Source organism: Haemaphysalis longicornis, unplaced genomic scaffold, assembly GCF_048455015.1.
Source record: "Haemaphysalis longicornis isolate Haplotype H1 unplaced genomic scaffold, Haemaphysalis longicornis Haplotype H1 scaffold_2, whole genome shotgun sequence".
NCBI lineage: Eukaryota > Metazoa > Arthropoda > Arachnida > Ixodida > Ixodidae > Haemaphysalis > Haemaphysalis longicornis.
In genome coordinates this window covers 232,793,002-232,818,267 of record NW_027526295.1, presented here as the reverse complement: position 1 = coordinate 232,818,267, position 25,266 = coordinate 232,793,002, and the positions used below count along the sequence as shown (strand labels likewise).

The 25,266-nt window shown below is 45.6% G+C and overlaps 2 protein-coding genes across 3 annotated transcripts in view; one reads left to right on the top strand and one right to left on the bottom strand.

Moving 5' to 3' along the window:
* The window catches only part of LOC144170114 (ADAMTS-like protein 4), a 74,140-nt gene extending 67,422 nt beyond the window's left edge, over positions 1-6,718 (top strand). For both annotated transcript variants that reach the window (XM_077699690.1, XM_077699689.1), the window contains exons 14-15: positions 2,022-2,201; positions 2,767-6,718. In XM_077699690.1, the coding sequence (XP_077555816.1) occupies positions 2,022-2,201; positions 2,767-3,069 (483 nt within the window). In that variant the 3' untranslated portion in view covers positions 3,070-6,718. The remainder of the gene's footprint in view (positions 1-2,021; positions 2,202-2,766) is intronic.
* A 4,347-nt stretch (positions 6,719-11,065) lies between these two features.
* Positions 11,066-25,219, bottom strand: Temp (protein prenyltransferase alpha subunit repeat-containing protein tempura). Its single transcript, XM_077699687.1, has 7 exons — positions 24,927-25,219; positions 24,518-24,609; positions 24,247-24,407; positions 19,660-19,735; positions 19,475-19,579; positions 15,804-15,975; positions 11,066-13,335 (listed from the first exon to the last, which is right to left on the bottom strand). The coding sequence occupies exons 2-7, from the start codon at positions 24,595-24,597 to the stop codon at positions 12,943-12,945; spliced, it is 987 nt and encodes a 328-aa protein (XP_077555813.1). The 5' UTR covers positions 24,598-24,609; positions 24,927-25,219; the 3' UTR covers positions 11,066-12,942.
* Positions 25,220-25,266: the final 47 nt, after the last annotated feature.

Genomic DNA, 25,266 nt, shown 5'->3' with positions numbered 1-25,266 from the left:
TTTTGAAAAAGGCGAGCCACAATTCCTGGACAATCCCGGACAAAAGGGGGGTTAATCAGTTTTGAAAATACGTACTGATTTTTCACCGCTACAGAACACGACGCCTAGTGTAGTTTAGATTGTAAGTAATACTGATAACCATATTTTGGCTTTTCGCGTTACATGCGTTCTCTTCTCGCTGCTTTTGCAACGTTGGCAGGACCCCCCTCCCCCCCTTCCCGAAAGAAAACTAAATGCACTGAATTTCATTTTTTAACCAATCCTCGAGAATTAAATGCCAAGACAAAGGAGATATTCAGTTTACAAAACAAAGTAGTCACCGGGAACCCGTTGCGCTGATTCGCAACGAGAAATAAAAAGGAAATGTTTTACTACATCTGCAACAGCGCAACTTCATTTATTGCCATCTTTAGGGTTCGGAAGCGACCTTATACGCAAAAATGCAAACACATCTCGCTGTTCCAGGCACCTGTTAGATTTTAAAAGGAACGCAAATGGTCAACAGAGCAGTCGTAACAGAAAATTTGTGCTCACTGTGAGGTCCGGTTTGCACACTGTAAACCTGTTTGTCACTTTGCGAAAACCTAGCTAAACATGAGATGTTGATTGTACTGCGTGCGTTGACAATTCAATTCGCAAGTTCACTTGCGACGAAAGCCGTAAATAAGTGATCCGAAACCGTTATTTATCAAACCTTCCTTCAGTGTCGTTAAAATTTCATTTAAAAGACCCGTTAGAACAGTTACATTTATATCTCGGCGCTTATCAAAATTCAGTAATTTTATGTTGCCTTTTGAACACACAAAAAATATCGACAGCTCTTAGAAACAATTTCGGGGCAGTTAAGTAGTGTTACCATTTCAGGGCATCCCACAAATGCAAGAATGCGTCATGCTACCAGTGAAAGCGATTGAGATTGCCGTTGTAAACTGAATTTCAGAGATCGAGGCTTCCTGATTTGTTTCTATTTATGATTTTATTGAAGACCTAAAGCCATAGTCTGGAAAAATCGAGCTTGCTATGAGCCACAGCGTACAAGTTCGTTGTCACAATTACGGCCATTCTGAGATTCCCGATGAGTCGTCGCTTTTTTTGGCGTAGGAATGAAAACTTACTTCCGCTTCCATGCTATACATTGAACGTTGAGGAACCGAACTAGAGTATACCACTCTTGTTTGCACCTTTAGTGCGCACATACGGCGGGAAAAAGGCATGAAGCGCGCCCACAGTGTGCATTCTTACGGGCCGCTCAGCGGAGCATCCACACTAGCAGCGCGACGCTGGCGCCACCTACATGTCGAGCTCGCGGCGAATATCAGTACGCAGGTGGGCTTTATGTGTTGACTGGGATAGTTTGAGCGTAACCTCGTTATCAGAGTGTCCAAAGGGAAGCACAAGGGTAAAGTTAGAACTTCGCTCGGTGACAAAAGGATAGGAGGCCCTCCTGCCCATTAGCCGCACGTCACCGGTGTCTTGAGGGTAAGCGGGAGACACATGTCTGTCCAAGCCGGAGGTGCGGGACATCGGGGAGGTGCGGCGGGTCATCCGGCAGCCAAAGCCGTTCTCGGGGCGAAGACGTGTGTGGGGGACGAGTCCCTTTCCGCTCATGTGTTCAGCCTGTCCCAGCAAGCGGAAGAGCCAGAGCATGTTTGCGGTGGTCGAGGGCAAACGCTAAGGGTACGATATATCCGATGCCCAACCACTTCTAACACGTTGCAAAATATATGTTGCTCGTGTTACTAGAGAGCATTTCCGGTTTTGAAGGAGGCATAATTTTATGCATCCTATAGGGGTCGGAGTACAACACATCCGTGTTCGAGCTTCGAAATACTTCGAAAACATTCGTTATTTTTAAGTAGGGGAATTTCATTCGAAACCGAATCTTATATTGTGCTATTCGCTCTGACATTAAATATTCCGAATATTCGCACACCTTAGTTGAGAAGACGTCCCCTGCCCGCGGCTGCGTGCAGGTAATCATGACGTCGCGGTTTGACAACACGTTCTCTCGTGGTTCGCAGTGCCTTCCCGGCTGCGGCAACGGAACCCGTGAGCGACAGGTGCTGTGCGTTGGCCAGCAAGGCGGCCGCTGGACTCAGGTTCTCCCGGAGGGCCACTGCGCCGCCGCCGAGCGGCCTCTCTCCACCGAGCCCTGCTCTACGCCCTGCGCGCCAGAGTGGCACACGTCCGCATGGAGCACCGTACGTGTCCACACACACACACCATTGGGGCGTACTACCGACCTTCCTTCTTGTGTACATGCCGTATTATAGCGCACATCCCACCGAACAACAGGTGGCGAGAAGTAAGCCAGTGGGTCCGCAAGAGAACGTGAACCGCAGAGATCGATGCGCGTGGTTCACTCTCATTGTAAAAAAAAAAGATCCTACAGAGCGAAATTAAACACGGACACAGAAAGACGACGGGACGAGCGCTGACTTCCAACTAAATTTATTACGATGAACCTTGCACCTTTTATACACATTCTTCATGCTAACATAACTACAAAAAAATTCTAATCTCTAGTATTACACAACCATAGTATTATTTTTTGTAGTTATGTTAACATGAAGAATGTGCATAAAAGCTGCAAGGTTCGTCGTAATGAATTTAGTTCGAAGTCAGCGCTCGTCCCGTCGTCTTTCTGTGTCCGTGTTTTATTTCGCGCTGCAGCATCTTTTACAATGAACGACCAACTCGCCCAACAGTACACTTTGTTAAGGTTCACTCTCAATTCGCTTTCCCTTGTCCTCTTGTCGATTGCAGTGCTCGAGCTCGTGCGGTGGTCGGGGCAGCCAGACGCGCCAGTCGCTGTGCCTGGACGTCGGAGGGAACACGGCGAGCACCGACGCGTGCGTCGAGTCGTCGCGCCCTTCGGCTCGGCGCGCGTGCGGCCTGTCGGCGTGCCCCGCCGAGACGGCCGAAGACCGGGGCTGCAGGGACACGCGGACTCGCTGTGCGCTGGTGGTACAGGCCCGCCTGTGTAGTTACCCGTACTTCCGACAAGGCTGCTGCGCATCGTGCCGACGCGCGGGTAGCCACGCCACCTCCGACGAGGACAAGGCCTGACCGTGCCTGTGGACTCGAACTAAAGCTGCGTGAAGGGCGGCCCTTCTGCCAAACGGGCGTCTCCGCTTGCAACGCAGCCTCAAGACTGCTGCCAGGGCTGACGAAGGGGCCGCGTTTCTTGGCGCTCTCGCTTACATGCCTCTATCGCGAAGCCGAGCATTGACGCCTAATAGAAAGATGTAGGAGATCCCAGGGTACGTGCTCGCATAGAACACCCCGATCATCTTTGGCTGTTGTATCTGCTTAGATAGACCAGACTAAAGCATGTGAGTAAACCGCTACTCCCACGAGACAACCAAGTCTAGAAATAAGCATTGGGAGCTTGTGTCGAGCATTACGTCGCCCTAGACGGACCTGGCTAAGGTGGCGACCAACGAGTGGAAACAACAGAAAAGTACTCATGAGTGTGCGCGTTTGTGCATGAACCCCTTACAAGTTCCCGTGACACGCATAAAATGAGATTCAATTCGCACATTGGTTGCCCAATATGTCGCTGACCTTTTATTGTAAGTGTGAAGGGATATAGCGATTTGGCACTGCGAACATCACTCACCTCTTCTAATTCATTCTTCAATAATCCAATCTTCACGCAGCTGGACTGCCATTAATGTAACCCACGAGCAGTGCCTTCTCCCGGGATTCCCGACGCAGCCTTCTTGCTTGAAGCATAAATCATCTTTTAAAAGAAAGAGTGTTCAGCAGGGCTACCGATACCGCTCAATCAGGGAACGAGCTCCGTTTGTAATTCCCTCTTCAAAGTATATAGCAGCAACGGCATTCTTACAGTAAGACTGCAAACACCTCGAAACACAGGATTTCATTGTTCTTCCCACTTGCTACTTTTATCTCATTCTGTCACTGTCTTTATCCAGCTTGACTTTGCAAAAACCAGGGCTGCTGCACAGCCTCGCTGTGGTGGGAAGCTGACTGAGTTTTTTCAGCCGTCTGGCATTTAGTTGACTACACTGGACAGGAGCATTATGGTGTGCTGAGATTAGAGCCACCCAGGCCAGCTACATTGTCTTACTTTGATAAGGCATGTAGAAAGCTGCTCCGCAACTCCTCTCCAAGCTAAGTTGCAGCTCCGCATATGCTATTTTAGCTTTGCACCCGCAAGCCACAATTCTAGCTACACTGCGATTCTAGCTAATATGACCTGCAAGGCATTTTAGCATTCGAACAAAGTTTTCTTTATTTATGTGCCACGAAGAAATTTATTAACTGGGCATGAGCTGCTTATTCCTCCATCTGTAGAAATGCAAGAGGAGAATCATGGTCTGAAGCTTCGTTTTATGCACTGTGCAAAAACAAATGATTCCTTGAACATTACCTGGTGCTTCTCCACATCCGAATAGATGTGTTGACAGCATTGCAGTTGCTCTTGTTCACTTCCAAAAAACCTGGTGAACATGCTCCGACTACATAAGACACTCGTACATTGTAACGGTCGTTTATGTTCCTACCGACCGCAACAGATTCCAAACAAAATTCAGATAGAAATGTTGCAATAACACAAGCGTGGTCGGTCTTTACTTTTATGTGAAACCCGGCGGACACTGACAAATGTGCTAATGTAACCTAATTACTCATAAATTCAACAAGCTTACAAACACAATTTCCAAATATACTTATCGCCTTCACTCTTATTTTTTTTTTACGTGCAGGGAATACGAACACATATTAAAAAATTAGGTTGTCCCTCCCATATTCTGTCACTGAATTACCGTACTGTTTTTGCCAGTGGAAAAAATAACAAAACATTGGACCTCGGGCTGTGATATGGAAACCTAAACTTTGCCACCCATGTGCCGCCCATGCAGCTTTTTCAAATGTTTGTTGCTTGGCTTCTGTAGTTTGTCAGCAAATTCAATTTGAACACCACAGCTTGGGCATCTGTAGTTGACTGTCAGAGTTACCGAGTCTCGGGAAAATGCAGAGTGCAGTGCATTTTCTGCAGGGAGTTCTTAGTATAAATCATAACATACACAATACGACTCTGTGGTATCGTGCACGTGATCCAAGCACAACTGATACCCGATTCTTAGATTACAGATGCTACTGCCAAAAATATCGCTTATAGCACTCGGAACATGCGATACAGTCAAGGCTGCGCTTTAGAGACATCTGTGTTCACTAATCATCTTTAAAAATAATTTGAAACATACTACTGCAGTGGGGAGCTATATAAATGTACATCTGCTGACTTATGGGCCTTATAGTAACTTGCACTGCCTCGACCAACCTTACGCCACTCACCTTCAAATACCCACTGCCTGCAAACTGGTATTTCAAAGTAACTTGCCTCATCTCTGGTGTACTTTAAAAGTGTTCATTTTTCAAAATATACTAAAGGTGACTTAATTAATGGTATGTGTGCCTCAAGTAGACTCGCTGGTAGTTTTAAGAGTCTGGAAGCGTCTGTCAGAGCATCTCATTGGCTCGCATTCGCTTCTTTGTCTAATTGTGTCTTCGTGTATACGTGTGAATGGTGAAGAAAAAGCCCTAGCAAAACGCTCCGTATGTGCGAAATTCAAAAGGAGTATTGTGCACCCAGGCAGAACTAATGCCGATAATCTTTCCACAAACAAAAGAATAAGATGATTTATCAGAATTGAAACGTTTGCCACAGTTTTCGCGCTTCTGTGTTAATTAAAGCGTGGAATACGGCAACATATGTTTTCCGTATGTTTTCCGCATACCCCGTACGAAAAATCATACGGATCATGATTTGGTGCTTCTGGCAATCGTAGAGAGATAAAACTGGTGTCAACAGTTTGTAACGCAATACCGTACATCTATTGTCGCGTGTTCCGGACCCCTGTCCCTGTTTTTATTTCGGCGGTGTGTCGGCAAAGGTAACAATTTCGTATTCCCATTATTTCGCATATACAGACCGTTTCAGGAAGATCAGAGAATGTGAACACACTTGTCCAAAATGAAAATTACATCCGCAATGAAAGAGAACAAGAAGCTCCTGCTGGCTAGCCATTAGCCATACCATAATTGGATTCGACAGAGCTTGTCGGAAGTGTGTCCTGTTCACGGTCCTGTTGAATGTGCAAAGCCGGCACATCACGTGGATTGAAGCAACAAGGCACAAAGTTAGAGGACCAAGTCTGCACTTTGTCTTGTGTCTTTCTGTCCTGTTACTTTTTTTGCCAGTTTATTGCATGCTCATAGCAAGCTGAACAAGGAATATTAGACATGTCGAAGAGGTTTGGCAGCCTTGCCAAGGCCGCACTTGACAAAATGGAGTCTCTACTCATGAACGAACGAAATTTTTTCGCATGTTTGCAGCATGAGCTCAGTGCATGTGCTGCTGATACAAGGCTGTTGTGGAAATGCAAATTTGCAGTTTTCTTCTGTGCTTGTTCAATATGGGTGGAGTGTATTTTCAGCATGAGCATTAGAGCTTTTTGTACATTTACAACCGGTGCCACACCAAAGTGCCAAATTTTATCACTTAGGTTTTAACATAGCTGCCATAGGACTGTAACCTTGGTGGGCACATCTCTGTTTTGTGTTTCTTTTGTATGGGTAACCCCGGTTTGCTGCCTTGCTTGTGAACCTCGCGGGTCAGCAGTGAAGTTTGACACTTGTGGCGGCGAACCAAAGCTGTTGTATGACATTAAAGAAAGGTTAGTAGTTACGTTTCTGTGGATTTCATATTTGCTATTCTTACATTACATTCTAAAACACACCAGTAAAAAAAAAAAAATTGGCGTAGCTTGCACTAGTGGTGCTGGCTGGAGAAACAGCAGAGATGGCAGCCCCTCTCCCTTCGTCGGAGACCCGGCTGTTGCACCTTAGATATATTTCCGAGCTTGCCGTTGAAAGTTCTCCATGACTGGCAGGCCTGGATCACTTTGTCCGCAGGCTTTCACATCTCTCCCCAATTGTACTGCATTAGCGCGCGCTAGAACCTGCGGCAACCGGCTTTGCGAACTTGGCGTCTGTGCTTCCCATTTAAGGCACTAACACACAGAAACTGGCGAGTTGAAGAGCATGTGAGATCACCCCACAAACGCTGGGAAGAGTGTTCTCGAAGTTCTAGCTGGTCGACGCCAAGAGCATCTCACGCGAGGCACACGCTCGTGCGCTGGATTTTTCTTTTCTTTTTTTTCTTTTTTTTTTTTGCGAACACCATAGGACAAACCCTAAGCTCTGCTGTTAAAAGGCAAATGCATTTCTTCTCTGAAATTCATTTTTCAGAACACTTAGATAAATGAATCTTTACACATGACAAAATATTTGTCTCTACTTTAATTCCTGCGCTGCTGTGTAACTGTTATGTATCGCTTGCAATGAAGCATGTTTGCCAGTGTTCAAAGCAAACAAAACTAAAACAAAAATGCCAACTAATGGCACCCATTGAAGTTGAATGTGGAAAATTTTTATGCAACACGTATGACCGGCATCTGAGAGATCCTGTGCTCCTAAATTCCTCAATTGGTTAATGACTTCTCCAGGAGGGATATCTACAGGCTATACCTGATGCATCAGCATCACTAGCCATCCATGTAACATCATGCATGACAAAAACCACGAAAGGCGGTATCAAAAAGCAAGCATTTGGTATAAAAATTTTTATACCAATGCCGACTCCCGCAAACACAGTAAACGGTAACGTAGACACGGTAACGCTATGCTAAAACTCTCTATTGACTAGCCAGAATAACCGATAATTAGTAATCATAATCACTATTATGAACTACAGATGATCGGAACTGTGGCGATGGATACGTCGGCCTTGGCTCCGGTAGCGGAGCGGCCGGTTGAGTGCAAAAACCAAGACCGACTGCTCTCACCGCGTCAATTGTAAAGAGGGCGTGAAGTTAGCTGTTACAAAACGCTTGCACAACCACGCAAAAAAAAAGCATGTCTGGGGGGAATCGAACCCGGTACAAGAGTGCCATTATCCAAGGCGCACCCTCTACACCAAATTTGACGACTGAGCATGGTGTCTAATCAGCCGGTTTCGTCTGGACGGAACTGTACAAATTTCACGCTGGCTCCGTCTGGACGGAACGCTAAGCTCTCAGTTGTATTCCGTCTGGACGGAAGGATAACCCGCAGCGCTCCGTTCCGTCTGGACGGAACGCTAGCCACAGCCTTCTTAAAATGACACCAGAAGCTATTGTGGCACGGGAAGCAGCAGGCGATGGAGTCAATTTTTTTTTTCTGCAGTGGATGTAGAATTCGCTATTGCAAAAATCGAGCATCCATAAATTTTTTGCAAAGGAACACTGCAAATATCACCTATGTATTGATTTCTCGCCTCATACTGGCACAACGTATTGTTCTTGTTCAAAAATGTTTAACAAAGTACGAACATTAACAAAGGACTTAGAAGTTTCGATTTGGCTGTGGGTATATAAACGTATTGTGCAGTTTGTTTCACTTTGGCCAGGTGGCTGAATCGAATCAGACAGACTGGCAGACAGACAGACAGACAAAAATTTCTGCATTTAAGTAGCACAAGAAAGACTATCGTCTTTAAAATACAGCACGCACATGTAAAAAGACTTTTGCATTTTATTTCAACAAGACTGATAGGCTTCGCTGTCACAGCGCCAAGCAAAAATATACAGCTAGGTCAACAACAGACACGTACAACAGTTTGTACTGCGCACACACATGGTAAATAGTCTTCCGTCTCGAGTTTTTAACTATTGACCTACTGTATTGCTTGAACGAAACCTCTGTTGTCAGATGGAATGCACAGTTGTGCACTCAAAAACATGCAAACAGCTGTTGTTGAATCGAGAGCAAACTCTTTACAAGAGGGTGAACAAAAAGCTCCAACAGGCCATATTTACGACATAAGGAAAGGAACTTGGGCATCCATGGCTTCCTTGCTATCATTTGCGACTCATTTTTCAACACAGTAAAGTCCACCTCGTCACCTCCAACACTTCTCGGCTTGCAACTTACCACACACCTAGGGCAATCAAGATTTTAGCATTGACAGTTTGCATTTCATAACAATGTGATATACAAGCCGTGCATGATGTGGTGAAGACCAGCAGCGCACTCACACTGGAATTCACTCCATCCCAACTCAATCCTGCTCCTACCAGGGGGTCGCGATAACACTTCTGGTCTCTCTTGAGGACAAATATTCCTTAGGCCCTCTCAGGAGCACTGGTACCACCTGGATTGATGTGCAGCGGGAATGCGAGTACGGTGTATACGCTGGGGCATGTATTACGTATATATACATATACATATATCTGTGTGTGTTTGCGTGTGTATTAGTGCACCCCTATCCTGACATCGTTTCCTCACCTGTTTTTTTCAAATGAGGAATCAGGCCTGCAAATTGTTTGGACAATCCACACGTAGCAATACAAAAAAATACCACAGCTGAATTTATCGATGCAACATGACTCACGCTCAGCATTCAGTGATGATGTTCCATGGAAAGGATTTCCCCATATTTCAGGGAACTGTCAATTGAGCAGGAAAGGGAATCGGGAATTCACGTTAGTTTGGATGAAACTTTTACAAGTTGAGAGAAAATTTCAATAAAGGATGCATTTCCTTAACAGATGTATATCCTTGTACTGCTTTAAACAATTTTCAGCTTGTGTAATCTGGACCAGCCACTGCAATTTTTCGAGTTCGAAACTAGCCACGAATCTACCGATTCTTAAAGTGGTGGACAAAGATCTAACACACCAGACAACATATGGGTACGAGCTAGTTGGTACTCCATTATAACATACTCCATCACAGCGCCGGTCCTTGTCTCCTACATCCCTTGTGCTCTTTGCTGTGCTTCACAGTGCCATAACACGCCAGATTTTCATTCATGCCATCTTAAACTCTCTGGTGATAACACACGCAGTTAGAACATGTATTACAATCGCAGATAATTTATCGTACTTTGTCAACTTGTTTCGCTCCAACGCATAACTATAGATTCACATGCTGCCATGAGCCAGAGTCCCACACAAAAATAAAATAGCTATCAATAAATAACAGGAAATATGTCAGAAATTTTCCTGCTCCTAAAGGGGAAAAACAGGTAGTCATGTGCCTAAAAACGGAAATTTTACAGTTGTGTGGAACGTCACTGTGCTCATGAAAACGCGAAAAAGTGGGCACCAAATTTCTTGCAGACTATTAAACTTCTCATACAAAACCACATACTGGCCAAAGGAAGGATGCATCAACAAAAAGAGATGGCACATTTCTCCATAAGCAGTGCATGCACTGCAACCGTTGTGAGGAAACTCCTCGCTCCACCAAAGTCACCATTCAATGCAAGGTCCGAGTGTCACACTAAATCAGCTAGCCATGTAATAAAATGACTACATTCAAAGCACAAGGCCTTATATGCCTAAAGTGTACAGCTCATAAATAAAATCAAAGGCTACATGTAAACCTTCTGCAACACTGCTGAACGAGAGCAGGAGCAAAACAGCTGTCGCATGCTGCACGCAACTAAACTGGCAGCATGCACAACATATCGCTGGCCATTCACACATTCAGGCCTCGGGCGCTCTAGGGAATCACAGATCTTGGACTGCAATGAGCTGCACACAAGTGTTGTCGATGCTGCGGCAATCACGTGAGACAAAGCACCAAGGCGCAACTCGACACTCAGAATGAGCCAAATGGACGGCGAAACACGACAAGCCACACTAACCAGCAGAAACTCTGCACGGTTCCCAAATCAGGAGAGAGATGCGTCATGGGTGCGAACAACAATACAAGAACACGGCTCCCTCACTTCTGCTTTTTGAGGTGGCCAATGTATCCCCCCATAATTGGAGCCATTCGGGCTGGACAGAGCTGGCGTTAAGGACACCCTATTACTGCTTAAAATACAACGGCATGCAGGTTCCCTCTTAGTGTATTTAGAGGAGCTACTCATGTCCCACAAACTTGCACTGGGTACCACAACAGGATACCAGTGAACCCTCAATGGTTCAATTTGCTTTTGCCCCCCCCCCCCCCCCCCCGTAACGAAACTGCCCCCCCCCCCCCCGTAACGAAACTGCCATGCTTTCCACTCGTATAAAAAAGTGAAATTATGGGAATGCCATTTGCAAACTGCATCTGAATTTATGTAAATTTAGGTATTGCAAGTTGGCACCTCATGATGCACGGCAACCGATCATGATCACATGACAAGCAAATTTTACCGTGCCGCACTTAAAAATATCAATGCAGGCTCATGTTGGAACAAAGGGAAAGGTTAACCTAATCAGCTACTTTGAATGATGTACGACATGGTGCAATCGCAATACAGTCCCATTACATAAACTTAATAAAAATGGCATGTAGGAGCACTAAGAAGTCATTAAGCGTGGACAAACGAAACATACATAGCACAAAGGTCACAAGTCCACGATGTTAGCATGCATAAATATAAAATCCCTGTGAATGAGCATTGGTTGTGTTCACGAAAGACTGACACTAAAAAATGTTTTAAAAAAAGTTCAGTGCCACTTCCATCTTATAGCAATATTAGGCATAAGGACTTCACATGCACCAATGTTGAAAAGCGGCTTTCGTGAGCTTTAGATTTAATATTGCCGCCACTTTGCAAGTTATATCACCAGAGTTCGGTCCTACCTCCCCTGACTTGCTTCCTAATTTCCAGCAAGCCTCGTGCCTTGTTTTGCAAGAGAAGTTTAAAATCAGTGTTAAATGTAGATAAGATAAGTGAGGACAATGTGATAACATTATAGTGTCAAGACATTTCATCATCAGCCCAAAACAACCAGAGACAGTTCCTTCCTCACCCCGATCTGTCCTAGGTCAACTGCAAATACATTATCCCTTCGGTGATACAGTTTTCAGGAGAAGCGTGGGCAATTATTTTTACTCTGGACCGCCAAGTGCAGCATCAAAACTTTGGCCTGCAAAATAGCATCACCCCATATGAATGATAGAGGAGCACGCGTCCTTTGTCAATAGGCTTGTTGTACATCTTGCCACAACAAGCAGAAAGAAGCTTTTTATGGAGCTTCCAGTACGAGTTCTTTACTGCAAAATAAGACAATAAGACCGCACTGACATTCCCACCTTCAAGGTATTCTTCAGAACACACTTGTTTTGCACTGAAGCTGCTTAACACCTTTCGGTCATGGAACACAGCCCTGCCAGCCGAATTAGTTATTAGAGCCATGAGCGAACCCTTCCTTTATTTTCTTGCCGCACATTGCATCATCCAGACTGCTGTACTAAGCAGAGCAACCCCTTCTTTTCACGCCTCACGAGCAAAAAGCCTGGTCCTAAAAAAGGGCTGCACCCTACTTCTGAAGAAACAGTGCTGCCTTCACGCAGGCACAAGTTAAATTTCCACCAGCAACTTTCAACTAACAGTGTCTACAAGCTACACTCCGTTTGCGTACGACTAAAATTCTGCCTGCAGACTTTGCCACAGACAGCCTGGATAGAAAGAGAACAAAGTCTCTAGGTATGCCTTTAGGTAGAAACCCCGCGTGCGCCTTACCAGGTCATCCAGAAAGAGGGGACAAGAAAACTTCTGGAGACCCTGTATGTGCAAGCCAAACAGCTTGCGCAACACAAATAACAACACCACGCATGTCAACAGCTCATGGTTAGCAACAACTAAAAGACGCCCTGCGACATGCCCGAGCTGATACCTTTTCCTTCCTGTCAATAACAACACCACCAGCACAAGCTGCACCACTAACAATGTCACAAGTGACGTCGACCAAACCGCAGCGCCACAAACAGTGTCCAGCAAACCCCTTTGTTCTGCATATTTGGCCCTTCGCTGTGCCACTTGGGCCGCCCGCCAAAGTGGTGCACGGCTCCGCTCTGACTAACTCCAGGAGCCGCCGAGACGCACGATCACAGTCCCCCTTCCGATCCGGGCCGGCTGGCAGCCGGTCACGGCGCGGCCCCCGTCCAGCCGAGGACACTGCGCAGCCAGCGGACGTGTCGCGCCACCAGCACGTCCTGCCACTCCCCGGCGCCCGCGGCCCGCTGGAGGAAGGCCTCCTCGGCGACGGCCCAGTTGGCCGAGCCGCGGGCCTTCTTCGGCTGCGTCTCCCCGTTGGCCGGCGCGGGGTGCAGGTGCCAGAGGCAGAAGCGCCGGTGCTGCCAGATGGCCTCGTGGCCCGGGAAGGCCAGGCACAGCTCCTCGCACAGGGCCACCTCCTTGACGAGCAGCGGCACACTCCCCACGCGCCGCAGCAGGTACTGCCGGTAGTGGAAGCCGCTGCAGTCCGACACGTGGCTCCGCACCCACTCTCGCGTCAGCTGGATCTCAGACTCCAGCATCTGCACGGGGGACCCGGAGGGAGAGGGCATGTTCGATGGCACTCCTTCGACTCATTACAGATAGTCAACAAGTGGTTCGAGGATTCTCAACGCCATAGAAATATAAGTGAAAAACAAATGCTGGATTGCTTCCTGGGGGAGTCCGCGGCGTCCTTCCTGGGGGAGTCCCCGCCGTTTCACGGTGGAGTAGCACAAACCTTCTCATTGTATTTTCATGTGAACAAACAACGCATGCTGGAGATGTGCACCTTCTTGCACGCAGCCATAACAAAAGCCAATTTTTGGAGAAGGGAATGTATGCCCTACAGCTTGAAGAAAATGTCCACACAAACTCTGTGAGCCTCCCAAACATCCCCAAACCTCTTCATAGGACATTTGTGACGGTAAAAAAATTAAAATGTTGGGCACAGAAAAAACATTCATCTGATACCGGTCAACAACGATGAAAGAAATAGAAGACAGCCGTTTTATATCCTGCTGTGCGATGCGCGTGTAGGGGCCCGCTGCTTGGCGCGTAGCATTACAGACTGTTTAGTCTTTATAGGAGCACCTCAAAAATACTTTAAGGAAGACTGCGCATTTTGAATACTTATTGAGGAGCTCAAAGCACTGAACCTCGCAAATAAGCAAGAAAGGATGAGTTACAAGCGATCTTCTCACCAATGCTCTTAAGAAAGTTGTTCCCTTCCTTCTCCTCATGTGCTGCGAACTTGTGCGGGATACAGCTTGAGATTATTCAAAGATGTTAGAAGCTGGCAAAATAACTGAATTACTGGAAATACGCTTTTTAATGCACTAAAGCATTGAAACGGGTGGTTTCTAGCACATGCACTGCTGCCCCTCACAAGCGGAGTGCAGCAGACGGCAGCGGTGCGAGTCCCAAAGCTGACGTTAGGAGCCGGGGGGCGCCACTCAAACATCTCACCGCGAATAGTTACACGCAAGTTCAGATTGTGAATTGTCTTGTGCACGTAACGCACAACCTCTGGCTTGACATCACTTTGCACACATTTTGCTATTGGCCAGAGTATTGTATTTTCTGGCTCCTGGACAAAGGTTGCTACCATTGCAGCTACAACAGAACCAAGTGGCTAGAGCATCGTCAGCACCAAACCTAATTAGTAGTGACTGCAAAATGCAGAGCCAGGGAAATGAACATCTGTTCACGGGGCTACTCCTGTCATTCGCCTAACTTATGGCTGCCACAGACTTGTGGGCAAACACAGGTTCTTCCCCTCTCGGCATGCTACTGGTATAATTTGCACAACAGGCGGTCTTCCCAGTTGTAATCCTCAGACGGCAGGCAGACGGGTTTCCAAGGCTGGCACAGCTACAATTGTTGGATTCCAATGACACATACAGAACACTTTCAGGGCAGCATTTTTGAACCCCTTGGAGCAAAAGTGTCCCAATGGCAGATCGGAAGCAACAATGCTCTTTCAAGGGCAGGTCAAGAGCAATGACTCAGCCCCGGTTGCTCAAAGGAGCAAGAAAAGTTGCGCTCCAAAATAGGTGGATTTGACCACAACTCGAAGGACGTTTTTTCCTTCCATGTGATGTCATCGTTAGCTTCCAGTCTACTCATCTTTCTGACCCGCCATGGTATCCACTGTTGACGAGTGCATGCAGCATTCACAAAGAGAGAAAAGATGCTGCACACTGCGCTGTTCTCAAGCTCTTGCTACTTGGGTAGCAAGTCCACCTCAGGCAGTGACAAGTCCAGGGGCAGTATTCTCGTGTTTTTCCGTTTCGCATTAGTTTTGTTGCAAAATACCTTCAGTTGAAGGCAGGCTTTGGGTTGACTTTTGCGCAACTGTTCCTGTAAACACATTTGAAATGACTACACCTGTTTTAAACTATCTTTTATGTGTTTATTGTTCCGCCAGCGAACCAACAACAAGGCGACGAAAAATCGTCTGCTCCGAGAAGCCGCAGCTCATAGTTCCGCCGTGCTTGCATGGCGTCACATCCGGGTGTTCGCTTTTGGCCAATCAGGGCTTGCTCAAAATGGACACTTTTGAAAACAACACAGAACGGACAAAACCCGAGAATACCGCCCCAGCTGCGATGACGACTAAATGAACGTGGCAAATTATCGCGCCTTCAACTCTTGCTGCCCGCCAACCTGCAAAGAGGCTGAACAAACCTTCGACAAGGGCGGTGTAGGGCTTCACTGAGAGCGGAAAAGGAGATAGAGTGTGCAGGCAAGCAAATGCTTTGGAAGTGTCCGAAGCGGAGGCTACCGGGAAATTCGCGTTCCAGCCACACTTTGACATTATGCTCCGGCGAAAGCGGGTGCGTTCTAAAACCAGCGTCAAGCACCTGGCAGAGATTGGCGACCGCTCCGTATCTGCCATTGAAATCAAGCATAAGTGTCTGCCTCACACTACCGTGCAGTGCAAGAAAAGCCAGCTTTACTACGTGATAGCCACCTTACACCTTCAAAGCAGAGGAGAACATTTACTCACAAGAGGGTTCCCATGGACAAATGTGTCCATCAGCCATATCCTGTATGTCCAGGCATAATAGTTGCACCGATATTTTTCTGCAGCCATGATGCACACTTTGAGCTCCTCTTGAAGAATGTTGTTGGCACGGTCAGTGGTGTAACTTGGGAGGTTGTGTTCCATGAGCCACCGCCTGGAACAGGCACATTTACTTAGGGCAAGCATGGCACAGCAGCCTTGAACACATGTAAAGGTTACAGAGCTGGACACAACAAAGTCAACCATAAATGTTTTTTTTTTAAAGCAGCGACATGTTTAACTCTTTCGTGACCGCGGGAAAATTGATTGATTTTTAGGGTTCCAAGAAAACATATTTTTTCTGCTAAAAAAATTCGTTAGGCACTAATTACAGGAACACAAAATGCAGATTATTTAATGGCCTTTCCAATAACACCAGTCTTAAATGTTTTCATGCATCATAGTTGCGAAGAAAAATATCGAAATCGAAATTTTTGTCAAGTTGTCGAAGAAAATGATAAAAAAGGAACTGTGTATAGCAAACCATCAGTAGTAGAAAAAAATTAGAATATACATTTTGTTGGAAAACATTCCGAAAACATCCCCCAGAAAACATGTCGACTTGCACGGAACAGTTTGTGAGCTAAAAAAAAAAAAATGTTAGCACGCATGGTGCTCGTGCCCTGCGGTGAAGTCCAACCTCCATTTCAAAATGTGCAATTTTGGGTGGTTTCCTGGAAGACATCTGGCTGTTTGACATTATCTGAGGCACCAATTTGCCCCCACATAACGTAAAAACATCTTGTCAATGACTGAATTTGCATTTACGGCGAGCACAGTATTTGCGACAAGCACGCGGTGCGGAAAAACATGCATGAAGTTGAAGTTGAAAACAGAACTCCGTGGTTGATGACGTTCACTGTCAGTTATCTCTCAAAACATAAATTAGTGCCTTATTATCATCTTTTGACTCGCTATTGTAGCCTTGCTTGCAGGAATGAGGTGCGATGTGCTAGAATCGTGCCCTGGAAACTTTGGCTGAGTAGCTGTTGCACGATAAAAAAGATCAGCACTGCGAGCCTCCTGCATTGCAGTGCCACATAACATTTTTGAAATGAAAAAGTACAAAACTTATTGTAGACTCCGACGGAAGAGACAGTTCAACTAAGAGGCAACACTAGACCCCCAGAGATACCCTCGTATGGAAACGAAACTGGCAGGCAAACAGCTGGCAGTGTGTAAGGTTGGTTTGAAGTGCTCTTCTCGTTATAACAGATATCTGGCGACTGGGTGTTATCCTTCTCGCATCGGAAGTTCTTGTCGCAGAAATTGGGTTCGGATTGGGTGAAATCAGGAGCGGCAAGCTTTTTTCGAGGATGAGTCACAGACGCTGAGGGCGCCATGGCAGGTGGGCTTGAAGTTGGGTGACTGCGTAGTAGCGCCAAATACGTATGGATTTCGCAATGCAGAAACGAAACCGAAACTGTTTTGAACTGTTTGCGAATGGTCCTGTTGTAAGCAGAGCTACAACAAAACTTAGAACAACGTGCGCAAAGACAATAGAACTGCCTGAAATCACAAAGTAGCTTTGCAAACAGGCAATGCTTCAGCCGATTTCAGGGATTTTTACTGTCAGAGTGCAAACCTGACGACTGAAAATCATTTGCTAATTCACCATTCGTGCCTTGATAACAAAAACCAAATGCTGATGCAGAGTAATTATGAGTGGCGCGCATTCTTCGTTCGTAGCATTGACGTGAGGTGACCACGCCCCTTTTCCACACCTAGGTGATGCAAATGCAAGTCAAAAATCACATTTTTGTTGCAAAAATGCAAAGAACACTGATTTTGAAAGGGGATTTTCTGAGCTAACTCCAAACAGATTTACTCGTTCCAGCAACGCCTGGAACACTACGAAAAGGGGCTCCCAAGGTATCGTTCAAATTGAACGATTCTGAATAGGCGCGGTCACAAAAGAGTTAAAACTTGATCATTAAGCCAAATGTATTTTCAGAAATTGTTGCACAGAACATGTTGAAAAAATATACATATGTACCTTCCGCAAAGAATAAGGTTCCAATTTTTGTGTTGGCAGACCAACGCTTGACTTCTGCATTGGCTGAACAAGGGGAATGTGTGCTCACAGTGAACTACGATGTGTAAATGTTGCATGATTATCACACAAATTATAACAGCAACATAGTTTGCCAAAGATCAAGCCATCTACCAAACTCGCACAATTTTTTTTTTAATTTTGTTTCACTCACAGTCAGGCTTATGTGCTAAGCAAGGCTCACTCCAGCTCAGCATGCTCATTCAAACTCAGGCTCACTAGCCAGTGAAAAATTTCACCCACACAAAAATTTCACCATTCACAATTCCCAAAAGCTTGGAACTCGCCAAGAGTCTGTGGCTCATGTGGACATGTCAGGGAACACAGTTCATTTTTGCTCAGATCCCGCAGAGGCTCAAAGATCATACAGGTTCAGAACTCACGCATATGTTAACTCATATGGGTCAAGATCTTATGCTTTTCAAAGCATAATCCAAATGACCAGAAACACTTTTGGCTTAAGATGCAGTGCTGCTGTGCTTGCTTGGGTCTTGAATACCAAGTGAAAGCAAAAACCTTATCGATGCAGTAACCTTGGTACAGTTCGTTTTGCATAACAGGGCAGTTTAAGGTCCACGAATGTGTAAGGGGGGAAGAACAAGTATTAAACAAGGCGGCGCATACGCAGTTGTTCCTCCTACCAAAATATTTATCTTCTTAGGCATCCGCATGGCTTCCCCAGGCGCCATGGCATTGCTGTATGCCATTAAACGCATGCCAGGTCATTGCAGGGGGTAAATACACGCTTGAACATACGCTCACCTATTTCTTGTGAGAGTTGCTGGCCATGTTTTTAGAGTCGCTTGATTGTCTTTGTAGCTCCCATAAAGCCTGTTTAAGTGTTCAGGTTCCATAATTTATGCTTTCTTGAATGTCACTTTTCCCAACCTTCAGCATAATTATATAACTGCAATCGCAATGCAGTTATTGTGAAAATTTATTGATCTTCAACTTTATTGCATACACATGTGCACAGGAGTGCAACGTCTCTACACTGGCCACTCTGTGAGATGTATGAGCATGTGATGCGACGACATATGGCAGCATATCAAAATGACCCCACAGGTTGCCTACAAACAAGAGGTGCTTCACTTCACATGAAGTGCTTCACTTTCATTCGGTTGAGCATGAAAGCATGTTTTGGCACGAGTCTTCTGCTCAGCCTCTTGCCTGTAGGCACCTCTGTAGCAAGATTTTGATACGCTGTTATATATTGCCACATCACAGGCTTATGCATCTCACGAAGTGGCCAGTGTAGAGACATTACACTCACATGCACATGTGTGTTTAATAATGTTGAAGGTTGGGAAAAGTGACACCGCCGATTAACATGTTGGTAGAGCTGAAATGTAAAGCTTATAACCCACTTGTACGTCGAGCCACCTGCTCAGAGTGAAAGTGAGCCTGCCTCGGCTCTCAGCGACCAAACTAAGTAAGGAGGCTTCAAAAAGAAAAAGAAACTGAGTGGGTTTGAGAAAGAAGCTTCAACTTTTCCTGAGGTATGCCTCTTCTGTGTCTTTTGAAACGCCTAGGCATGGTTGCAGGACCAAGCTAGCCTCACCTGTGTGAGAACACCTCTGAACATTTTGGCTTCCGCGTGAGGACAAGTTGGGAAAACTTGAGTTCCTCTTGGAACGTTGTTTGCTTGCACAAAAACAGCTCCTTCCTGGGACAAAAGAGAAAGGGTTCTTTTATTAAGATGGCATTACAGCAAAACGAGCCTATTGGTAACAGAATGCTGCCTACCTGATGTTCCATGCCAGTTGCATGTCTGGGTTGATGAGAATTACAATTCTTGACCAGCCAAGCACAACCTCCTTTTCTGCAGCAGAAGAACCATGCGTTCCCATAAGACACAATAACTTAGCTGCACATTTTATGCCTCTCTGACCGAACACATTCATGAGATAACTTGATCACAATATTATTCCTAGGATAACCTCTTCAATGATGTCAATTGTGAGGTAACCTAGTCAACGATACATTAACTTTTGCACTAAATTCAATGTCAGTTCTTACACGAGTGAGCAACGTACAATGACAGAAGGCCCCAATTTCATTCCTAAGTGGGAGTTAGGCAAAAGCGAGACAATACTTGCTTGCAGTGGGTGACTGTGAAAGCATGCCACACCTTTATATAGTTTCCTGGTTATGAGAAAAGCAGAAAGAATGCCAAGTGAGCACAAATGCAGATGTAATTTTCAGACGAAGTGGCTGTGCTGCATTGTAGCACTGCATCAGATTAACGCCAGTAAACACACCTGCGCATGCTGGCGCTGATGCTCTCCCTCCACTGCTTCTTTTTATGTTCCTTCAATCAGAATGCTTGGGGTATTTATCGCACCAATATGACAGACGTCGTTGGAAACTTTACCAGCAGATTGCTTAAAGGGGCCATGCAGACAAAACCCAAGTTTGGTCATTCGAAAGATTGCCTTGCTAAAATCATACTGACACCAATTTTAATGTAAACTTCACTTCAGGGGAAAAATATAAACTTCAGGGGAAAAGAAAGGGAATGGCCATGAGACGCACTGGCTCATTTCCCGTAACAGAACCTATGATGTCATATGCTCAGCTGTGCGATTGGCTGAGGCCCGCAAAAGCAAACACACATTAGGCAGGGCTTATAAGCTTGCCGAATGAGCCATTTGCGCTTAAATTTAGGGCCCATTACTTTTTTTAGCAGTAAGAATTGTAGGGTGAACAATTAAAGTTACGAACGAGCACGTAAACACCGAAGCAATTAGTGCGGCACTTTGCCGGCTGACACTTCTAACACAACCGTCGGATATGTTGGACTTGCCCGACACAACACTGACCAGCTGACATAAGTGGCATGGTAACTTGCATGATGATTTTGCAGAGTCATAGCTTATGTTTTAGGAAATTATTTGTATGAACCCTAATAAAAAATACGGCAGGTATAGAAGTCTGGGCAGAAGCAAGTGCGAACACTGGCAGTTCACCGGTATTGCAGCGCCATCCATGAAAGTGGGTGATAAACAAGATATCCAAATGGCCGTCTGCAAGATGGCAGCAGCCCGGTTCAGCAGGCTATTTTTAGTTTTAAGGGCCGGCTCCGCATACGTCATTGTTAGACGTCACTAAAATACATGTTTTAGTGGAGAATTGAAATTTTGGCTTAAAATGTATAACTTCTCAGTGAATAAAGCATTGTTTGATGCCGGACAAGCACTGAGAACACTATAAAACACTAAATCTTTCAAATAGAACAAACTTGTACAGTATAGCCCACTTATAGCGAACCCGGTTTTAACGAAATAGCGGCTATAACGAACAGATCTTCGTTTCCCGTTACCATTAGTATACATAGATTTTGTGTCCAGATATAACGAAAAGCGGATATAACGAACTGATTTTGGTTTCCCGATGTCTTCGTTATAAGCGGGCTCGACTGTATTTTGTTTGCATGGCCCCTTTAAGGGGACCCTGCAGCACGCTTTGAGCAGTGCTAATAAACCTGCGCAATGTTTAGATTACTGCCAGGAATACCTGAGCCAAATATTACACGTGCATGCGAAGCGGTACGCTCGCAAAACTTTGTGAAAGACGTGGAAAAGCCAACCCCACTCTCTTCAATTTCCCTCATTATGCACCACTTTAATTACGTCATTACAGCAGTGGACGTCCTATTGGCTGTTGCTGATCGACGTCACAGTTTACTTCTCGCATTTGCGGGGTTGATTTGCCGTCATCCGTGCTGTGAACTAACGACTTTTATGCCGTAACTCTTTCACTACCGCGCCTATCCAAATCGATCAATTTGATCGATACTTTTGGGAGCGCCTTTTCGTAGCGTTCCAGGCGTTTCTCGAACAAGTAAAGCTGTTTGGAGTTAGATCAGAAAATGGCCTTTCAAAATCAGTTTTGTTTTCATTTTTGCAACGGAAACGTGATTTTTGACACGCTTTTGAATCACCTGGGTGTTGGAAAAGGGGCGTGGTCATCGCGCGTCACTGCTTCCAACGAAGAATGCGTGCAACTCGTAATTACTCTGCACCAGCGCTTGTTTTTTGCTATCAGGGCGTAAATGGGGAACTAGCAAATGATTTTCAATCGTCAGGTTCGCGCTCTGACAGTAATAATCCCAGAAATCCGCTGAAAATGTCAAGCAGTGCCTGGTTGCAAAGCTACTTTATGATTTTAGGCAGTTTTATTGCCTTTGCGCACGTTGTTCTAAGTTCTGTGGTAGTTATACTTACCCCAGGACCATTCGCAAACAGTTTACAACAGTTTCGGCTTCGTTTCCGCATCGCAAAATTCATATTTAGCGCTACTACACAGTTACCCAACTTCAAGGCTACCTGCCATAGTGCCTGGAGCGTCCGCGACTGATCCTCGAACAAAGCACGCCGCTCCTGATTTCCCCCACCCTAACCCAATTTCTGCGATAAGAACTTCAGATGCAAGTCAAAAGATCACACCCAGTCACCAGATATCTGTTCCGCTGAGGACAGCGCTTCAAAACGGCCTTACACTGCCAGCTGTTCGCCTTCCAGTTTCGTTTCCATGCGAGGGTATATCCGGGTGTCTAATGTTGCTGCTTAGTTGAACTGTCTATTCAGACGGAGTCTCCGATAAGTTTTTGTACTGTTTCATTTGAAAAATGTTAGGTGACGCTGCAATAGAAGAGGCTCGTTGTGCTGATCTTTTTCATCGCGCAACTGCTACTCGGCCAAAGATCACAGGGCACGATTCTAGCTCATCGTACCTCATTTTTGCGAGCAAGGCTACAATTGCAAGTAAGAAGATGATAATAAAGCTCAGCTTTATGTTTTGAGAGGTAACTGACCGTGAACGACATCAAGCATCAGCCACGGCGTTCCGTTTTCAACTTCATGCATGTTTTTTTCCGCATCGCGTGCTTGTCCCAAATATTGTGCTCGTTGTAAATGCAAAGTCAGCCATTGACAAGATGTTTTTATGTTATGTGAGGGCAAATGGGTGCCTCTGATAATGACAAACCGCCAGATTTATTCCAGGAAACCACCCAAAATTGCACATTTTTAATTGGAGGTTGGGCTTCACCGCATGACACAAGCACCGTGCATGCTAACATTTTTTTTTTTATATCTGACAAACTGTTCCGCGCAAGTCGACATTTTTTCTAGAGCGTGTTTTTGAAATGTTTTCCTACAAAATGTATATTCTAATTTTTTTCTACTACCGGTAGTTTAATATACACAACTCCTTTTTTATCATTTTTTTCAGCAACTTGACAAAAATTTTGATTTTGATATTTTTTTTTACAACTATGATATATAAAAACCTTTTAAAAACTGGTGTTATTGGAAAGGCTGTTAGATCATCTGCATTTTGTGTTCCTGCAGTTAGTGCCTAACCAATTTTTTAGCAGGAAAAAAAAATGTTTTCTTGGACCCCTAAAATTGGTCCATTTTCCGGCGGTAGCGAAAGAGTTAACATGTATGTTGCGTATCGGTGTCTTTGTGTGTATGTGTTTCGAGTGCCTTCGGAGTTGGAGTGACAAACACGATAGTTTACTTCCAACCACACCCCTCTACAGCGAACGTTTATTGCTTCAAAAACGCCCTACCAACCCGAGCACATGCTTATGAGCAGGTACCAATGCCTGCCTTGTTTTGAACCGCACCAGGAATAGACTACTCCACACTGCCGAGAAAAAGAGAAAACTCCATGGCCTGTGATACATTAGATCCTGCCACATGAAACGTCACGAGCTGCCCCCCTCTCTGGGAGAAAGCGTGCAGCAAAGAGCAGCGTTCTATATATACTGCCAATAAAATCAATAGATGGATAGCTGCTGGGTACTACATGGTATGGCTTGCAAACATGCATGGCTTATTCTAGCGTGTCACTACCAAAGCTGCTCTATTGCACTGAAATGCAATTCAGCATCACTCTCCCCATTTGGTTACTTCGGAATGCCTGTCTGCATGCAAAGGTTTCTTCAGTGGCTAGTTTTTTATAAAGGTAACCTTAAATATTCTAGCCCCTTTCCTACATATACTACTTCGAATCCTTGAAATCCTCTGAAGACTCAAAAGCTTCATTTTAGGCTCAGCTGTATCGCTGGTGACACATCGCTTGTACCAGACAGTTCCGTTTCAGTTTCTGGAATTGCAATGTTTGATAGCCACAACCATAAAGGAGATAACAAAACAGACTATGCTCAACAAGGAGGCTACGTGGCATTAAGCAAGTATCACCTAGCTCCTGCTAATGACATCAGTTTTCACAATGCAATAAAATTTCAGAAGCAGCTTACACAGCGACTTTTGTTAATGGTTTATAATGAGGCCCTCGAAGCTGCAGATGGAACGTACTTACCATGCCTTACAATGTTGTTGCGTGCCTCAAGCAGCCTTGTGTATGCATAGCCATACACATGGGGAACACACCAGCTTCCCAGTGCGAGGTGTCCGTCAACACACACCACTGGACTGCGGTTACAAGACGAGTTGCTCACTGGGACAACGTCAAATTCTTTCCTGCGCGGGTAATTTGAAAGTCCATTAGTACCACAAAAACATTCAGTAAGCGACGAGTCATGTTCCTGAGCGACAGTAATCGTCAGCATTACGAAGTCTGCAATACGTACACGACTGGCTCCCTTTTGAAGACGTTTCCAAGGTCTTGCAAAATGCGCTCGGCCAAAGACTCAGTCTCCATGGTGGACATGCTGACGGTGCACTGAAATGTGGAGATAATGCAGGCATTTGCGGTGCGCTGATAACCACGGGCAATTGCCCAAACAGCACGCACACACGCGAAAATGATCAGGACGTAAACCTTCGAAAACCGCACTCTCCGTAGCTTGACACAAACCAGCTCTTCACTTGATGCTTAATTACAACCAAACGCAACATGCACAGACAAGAAAACAGACAATGTATCGACGCAGCCAGACTGCAACCCGTACTTGGCAAGACCTTTTGTAGGATAGCGTAGCACCGATCTGTTGAGCAAACTACAATGCTCGCGGTCCGAATTTCAAACCTTTACTTTACCTGTGCGGTGCGTAGGCCAGAGACGTCGCGCACAAGCAGCTACGATCACTTCAGACGACGAGCCATGCTGCGAGTGACATCGCGGTCTCTGTGTGACAAGCTCTTGACAACGTGCTGTTCACGGATGCACCGACGAGGCTCGCAGCATTTACCGGACTTCGTTTAGGCCAAGGTGCACTTCAGAACCCCTCAGCCAGCGGCCCAGTGGAGCAAATGGGAGCTCATTTGGGCCAATCTGGTGTGTTAGCGAGGGCTCAAGTCCCGTTGCTACCGTTTGTTTTCTCTTCACGCTCAAGCCGACTTGCCGGTGCCGAAGCGAAGGCGAAGCCGTTGTCAGCGA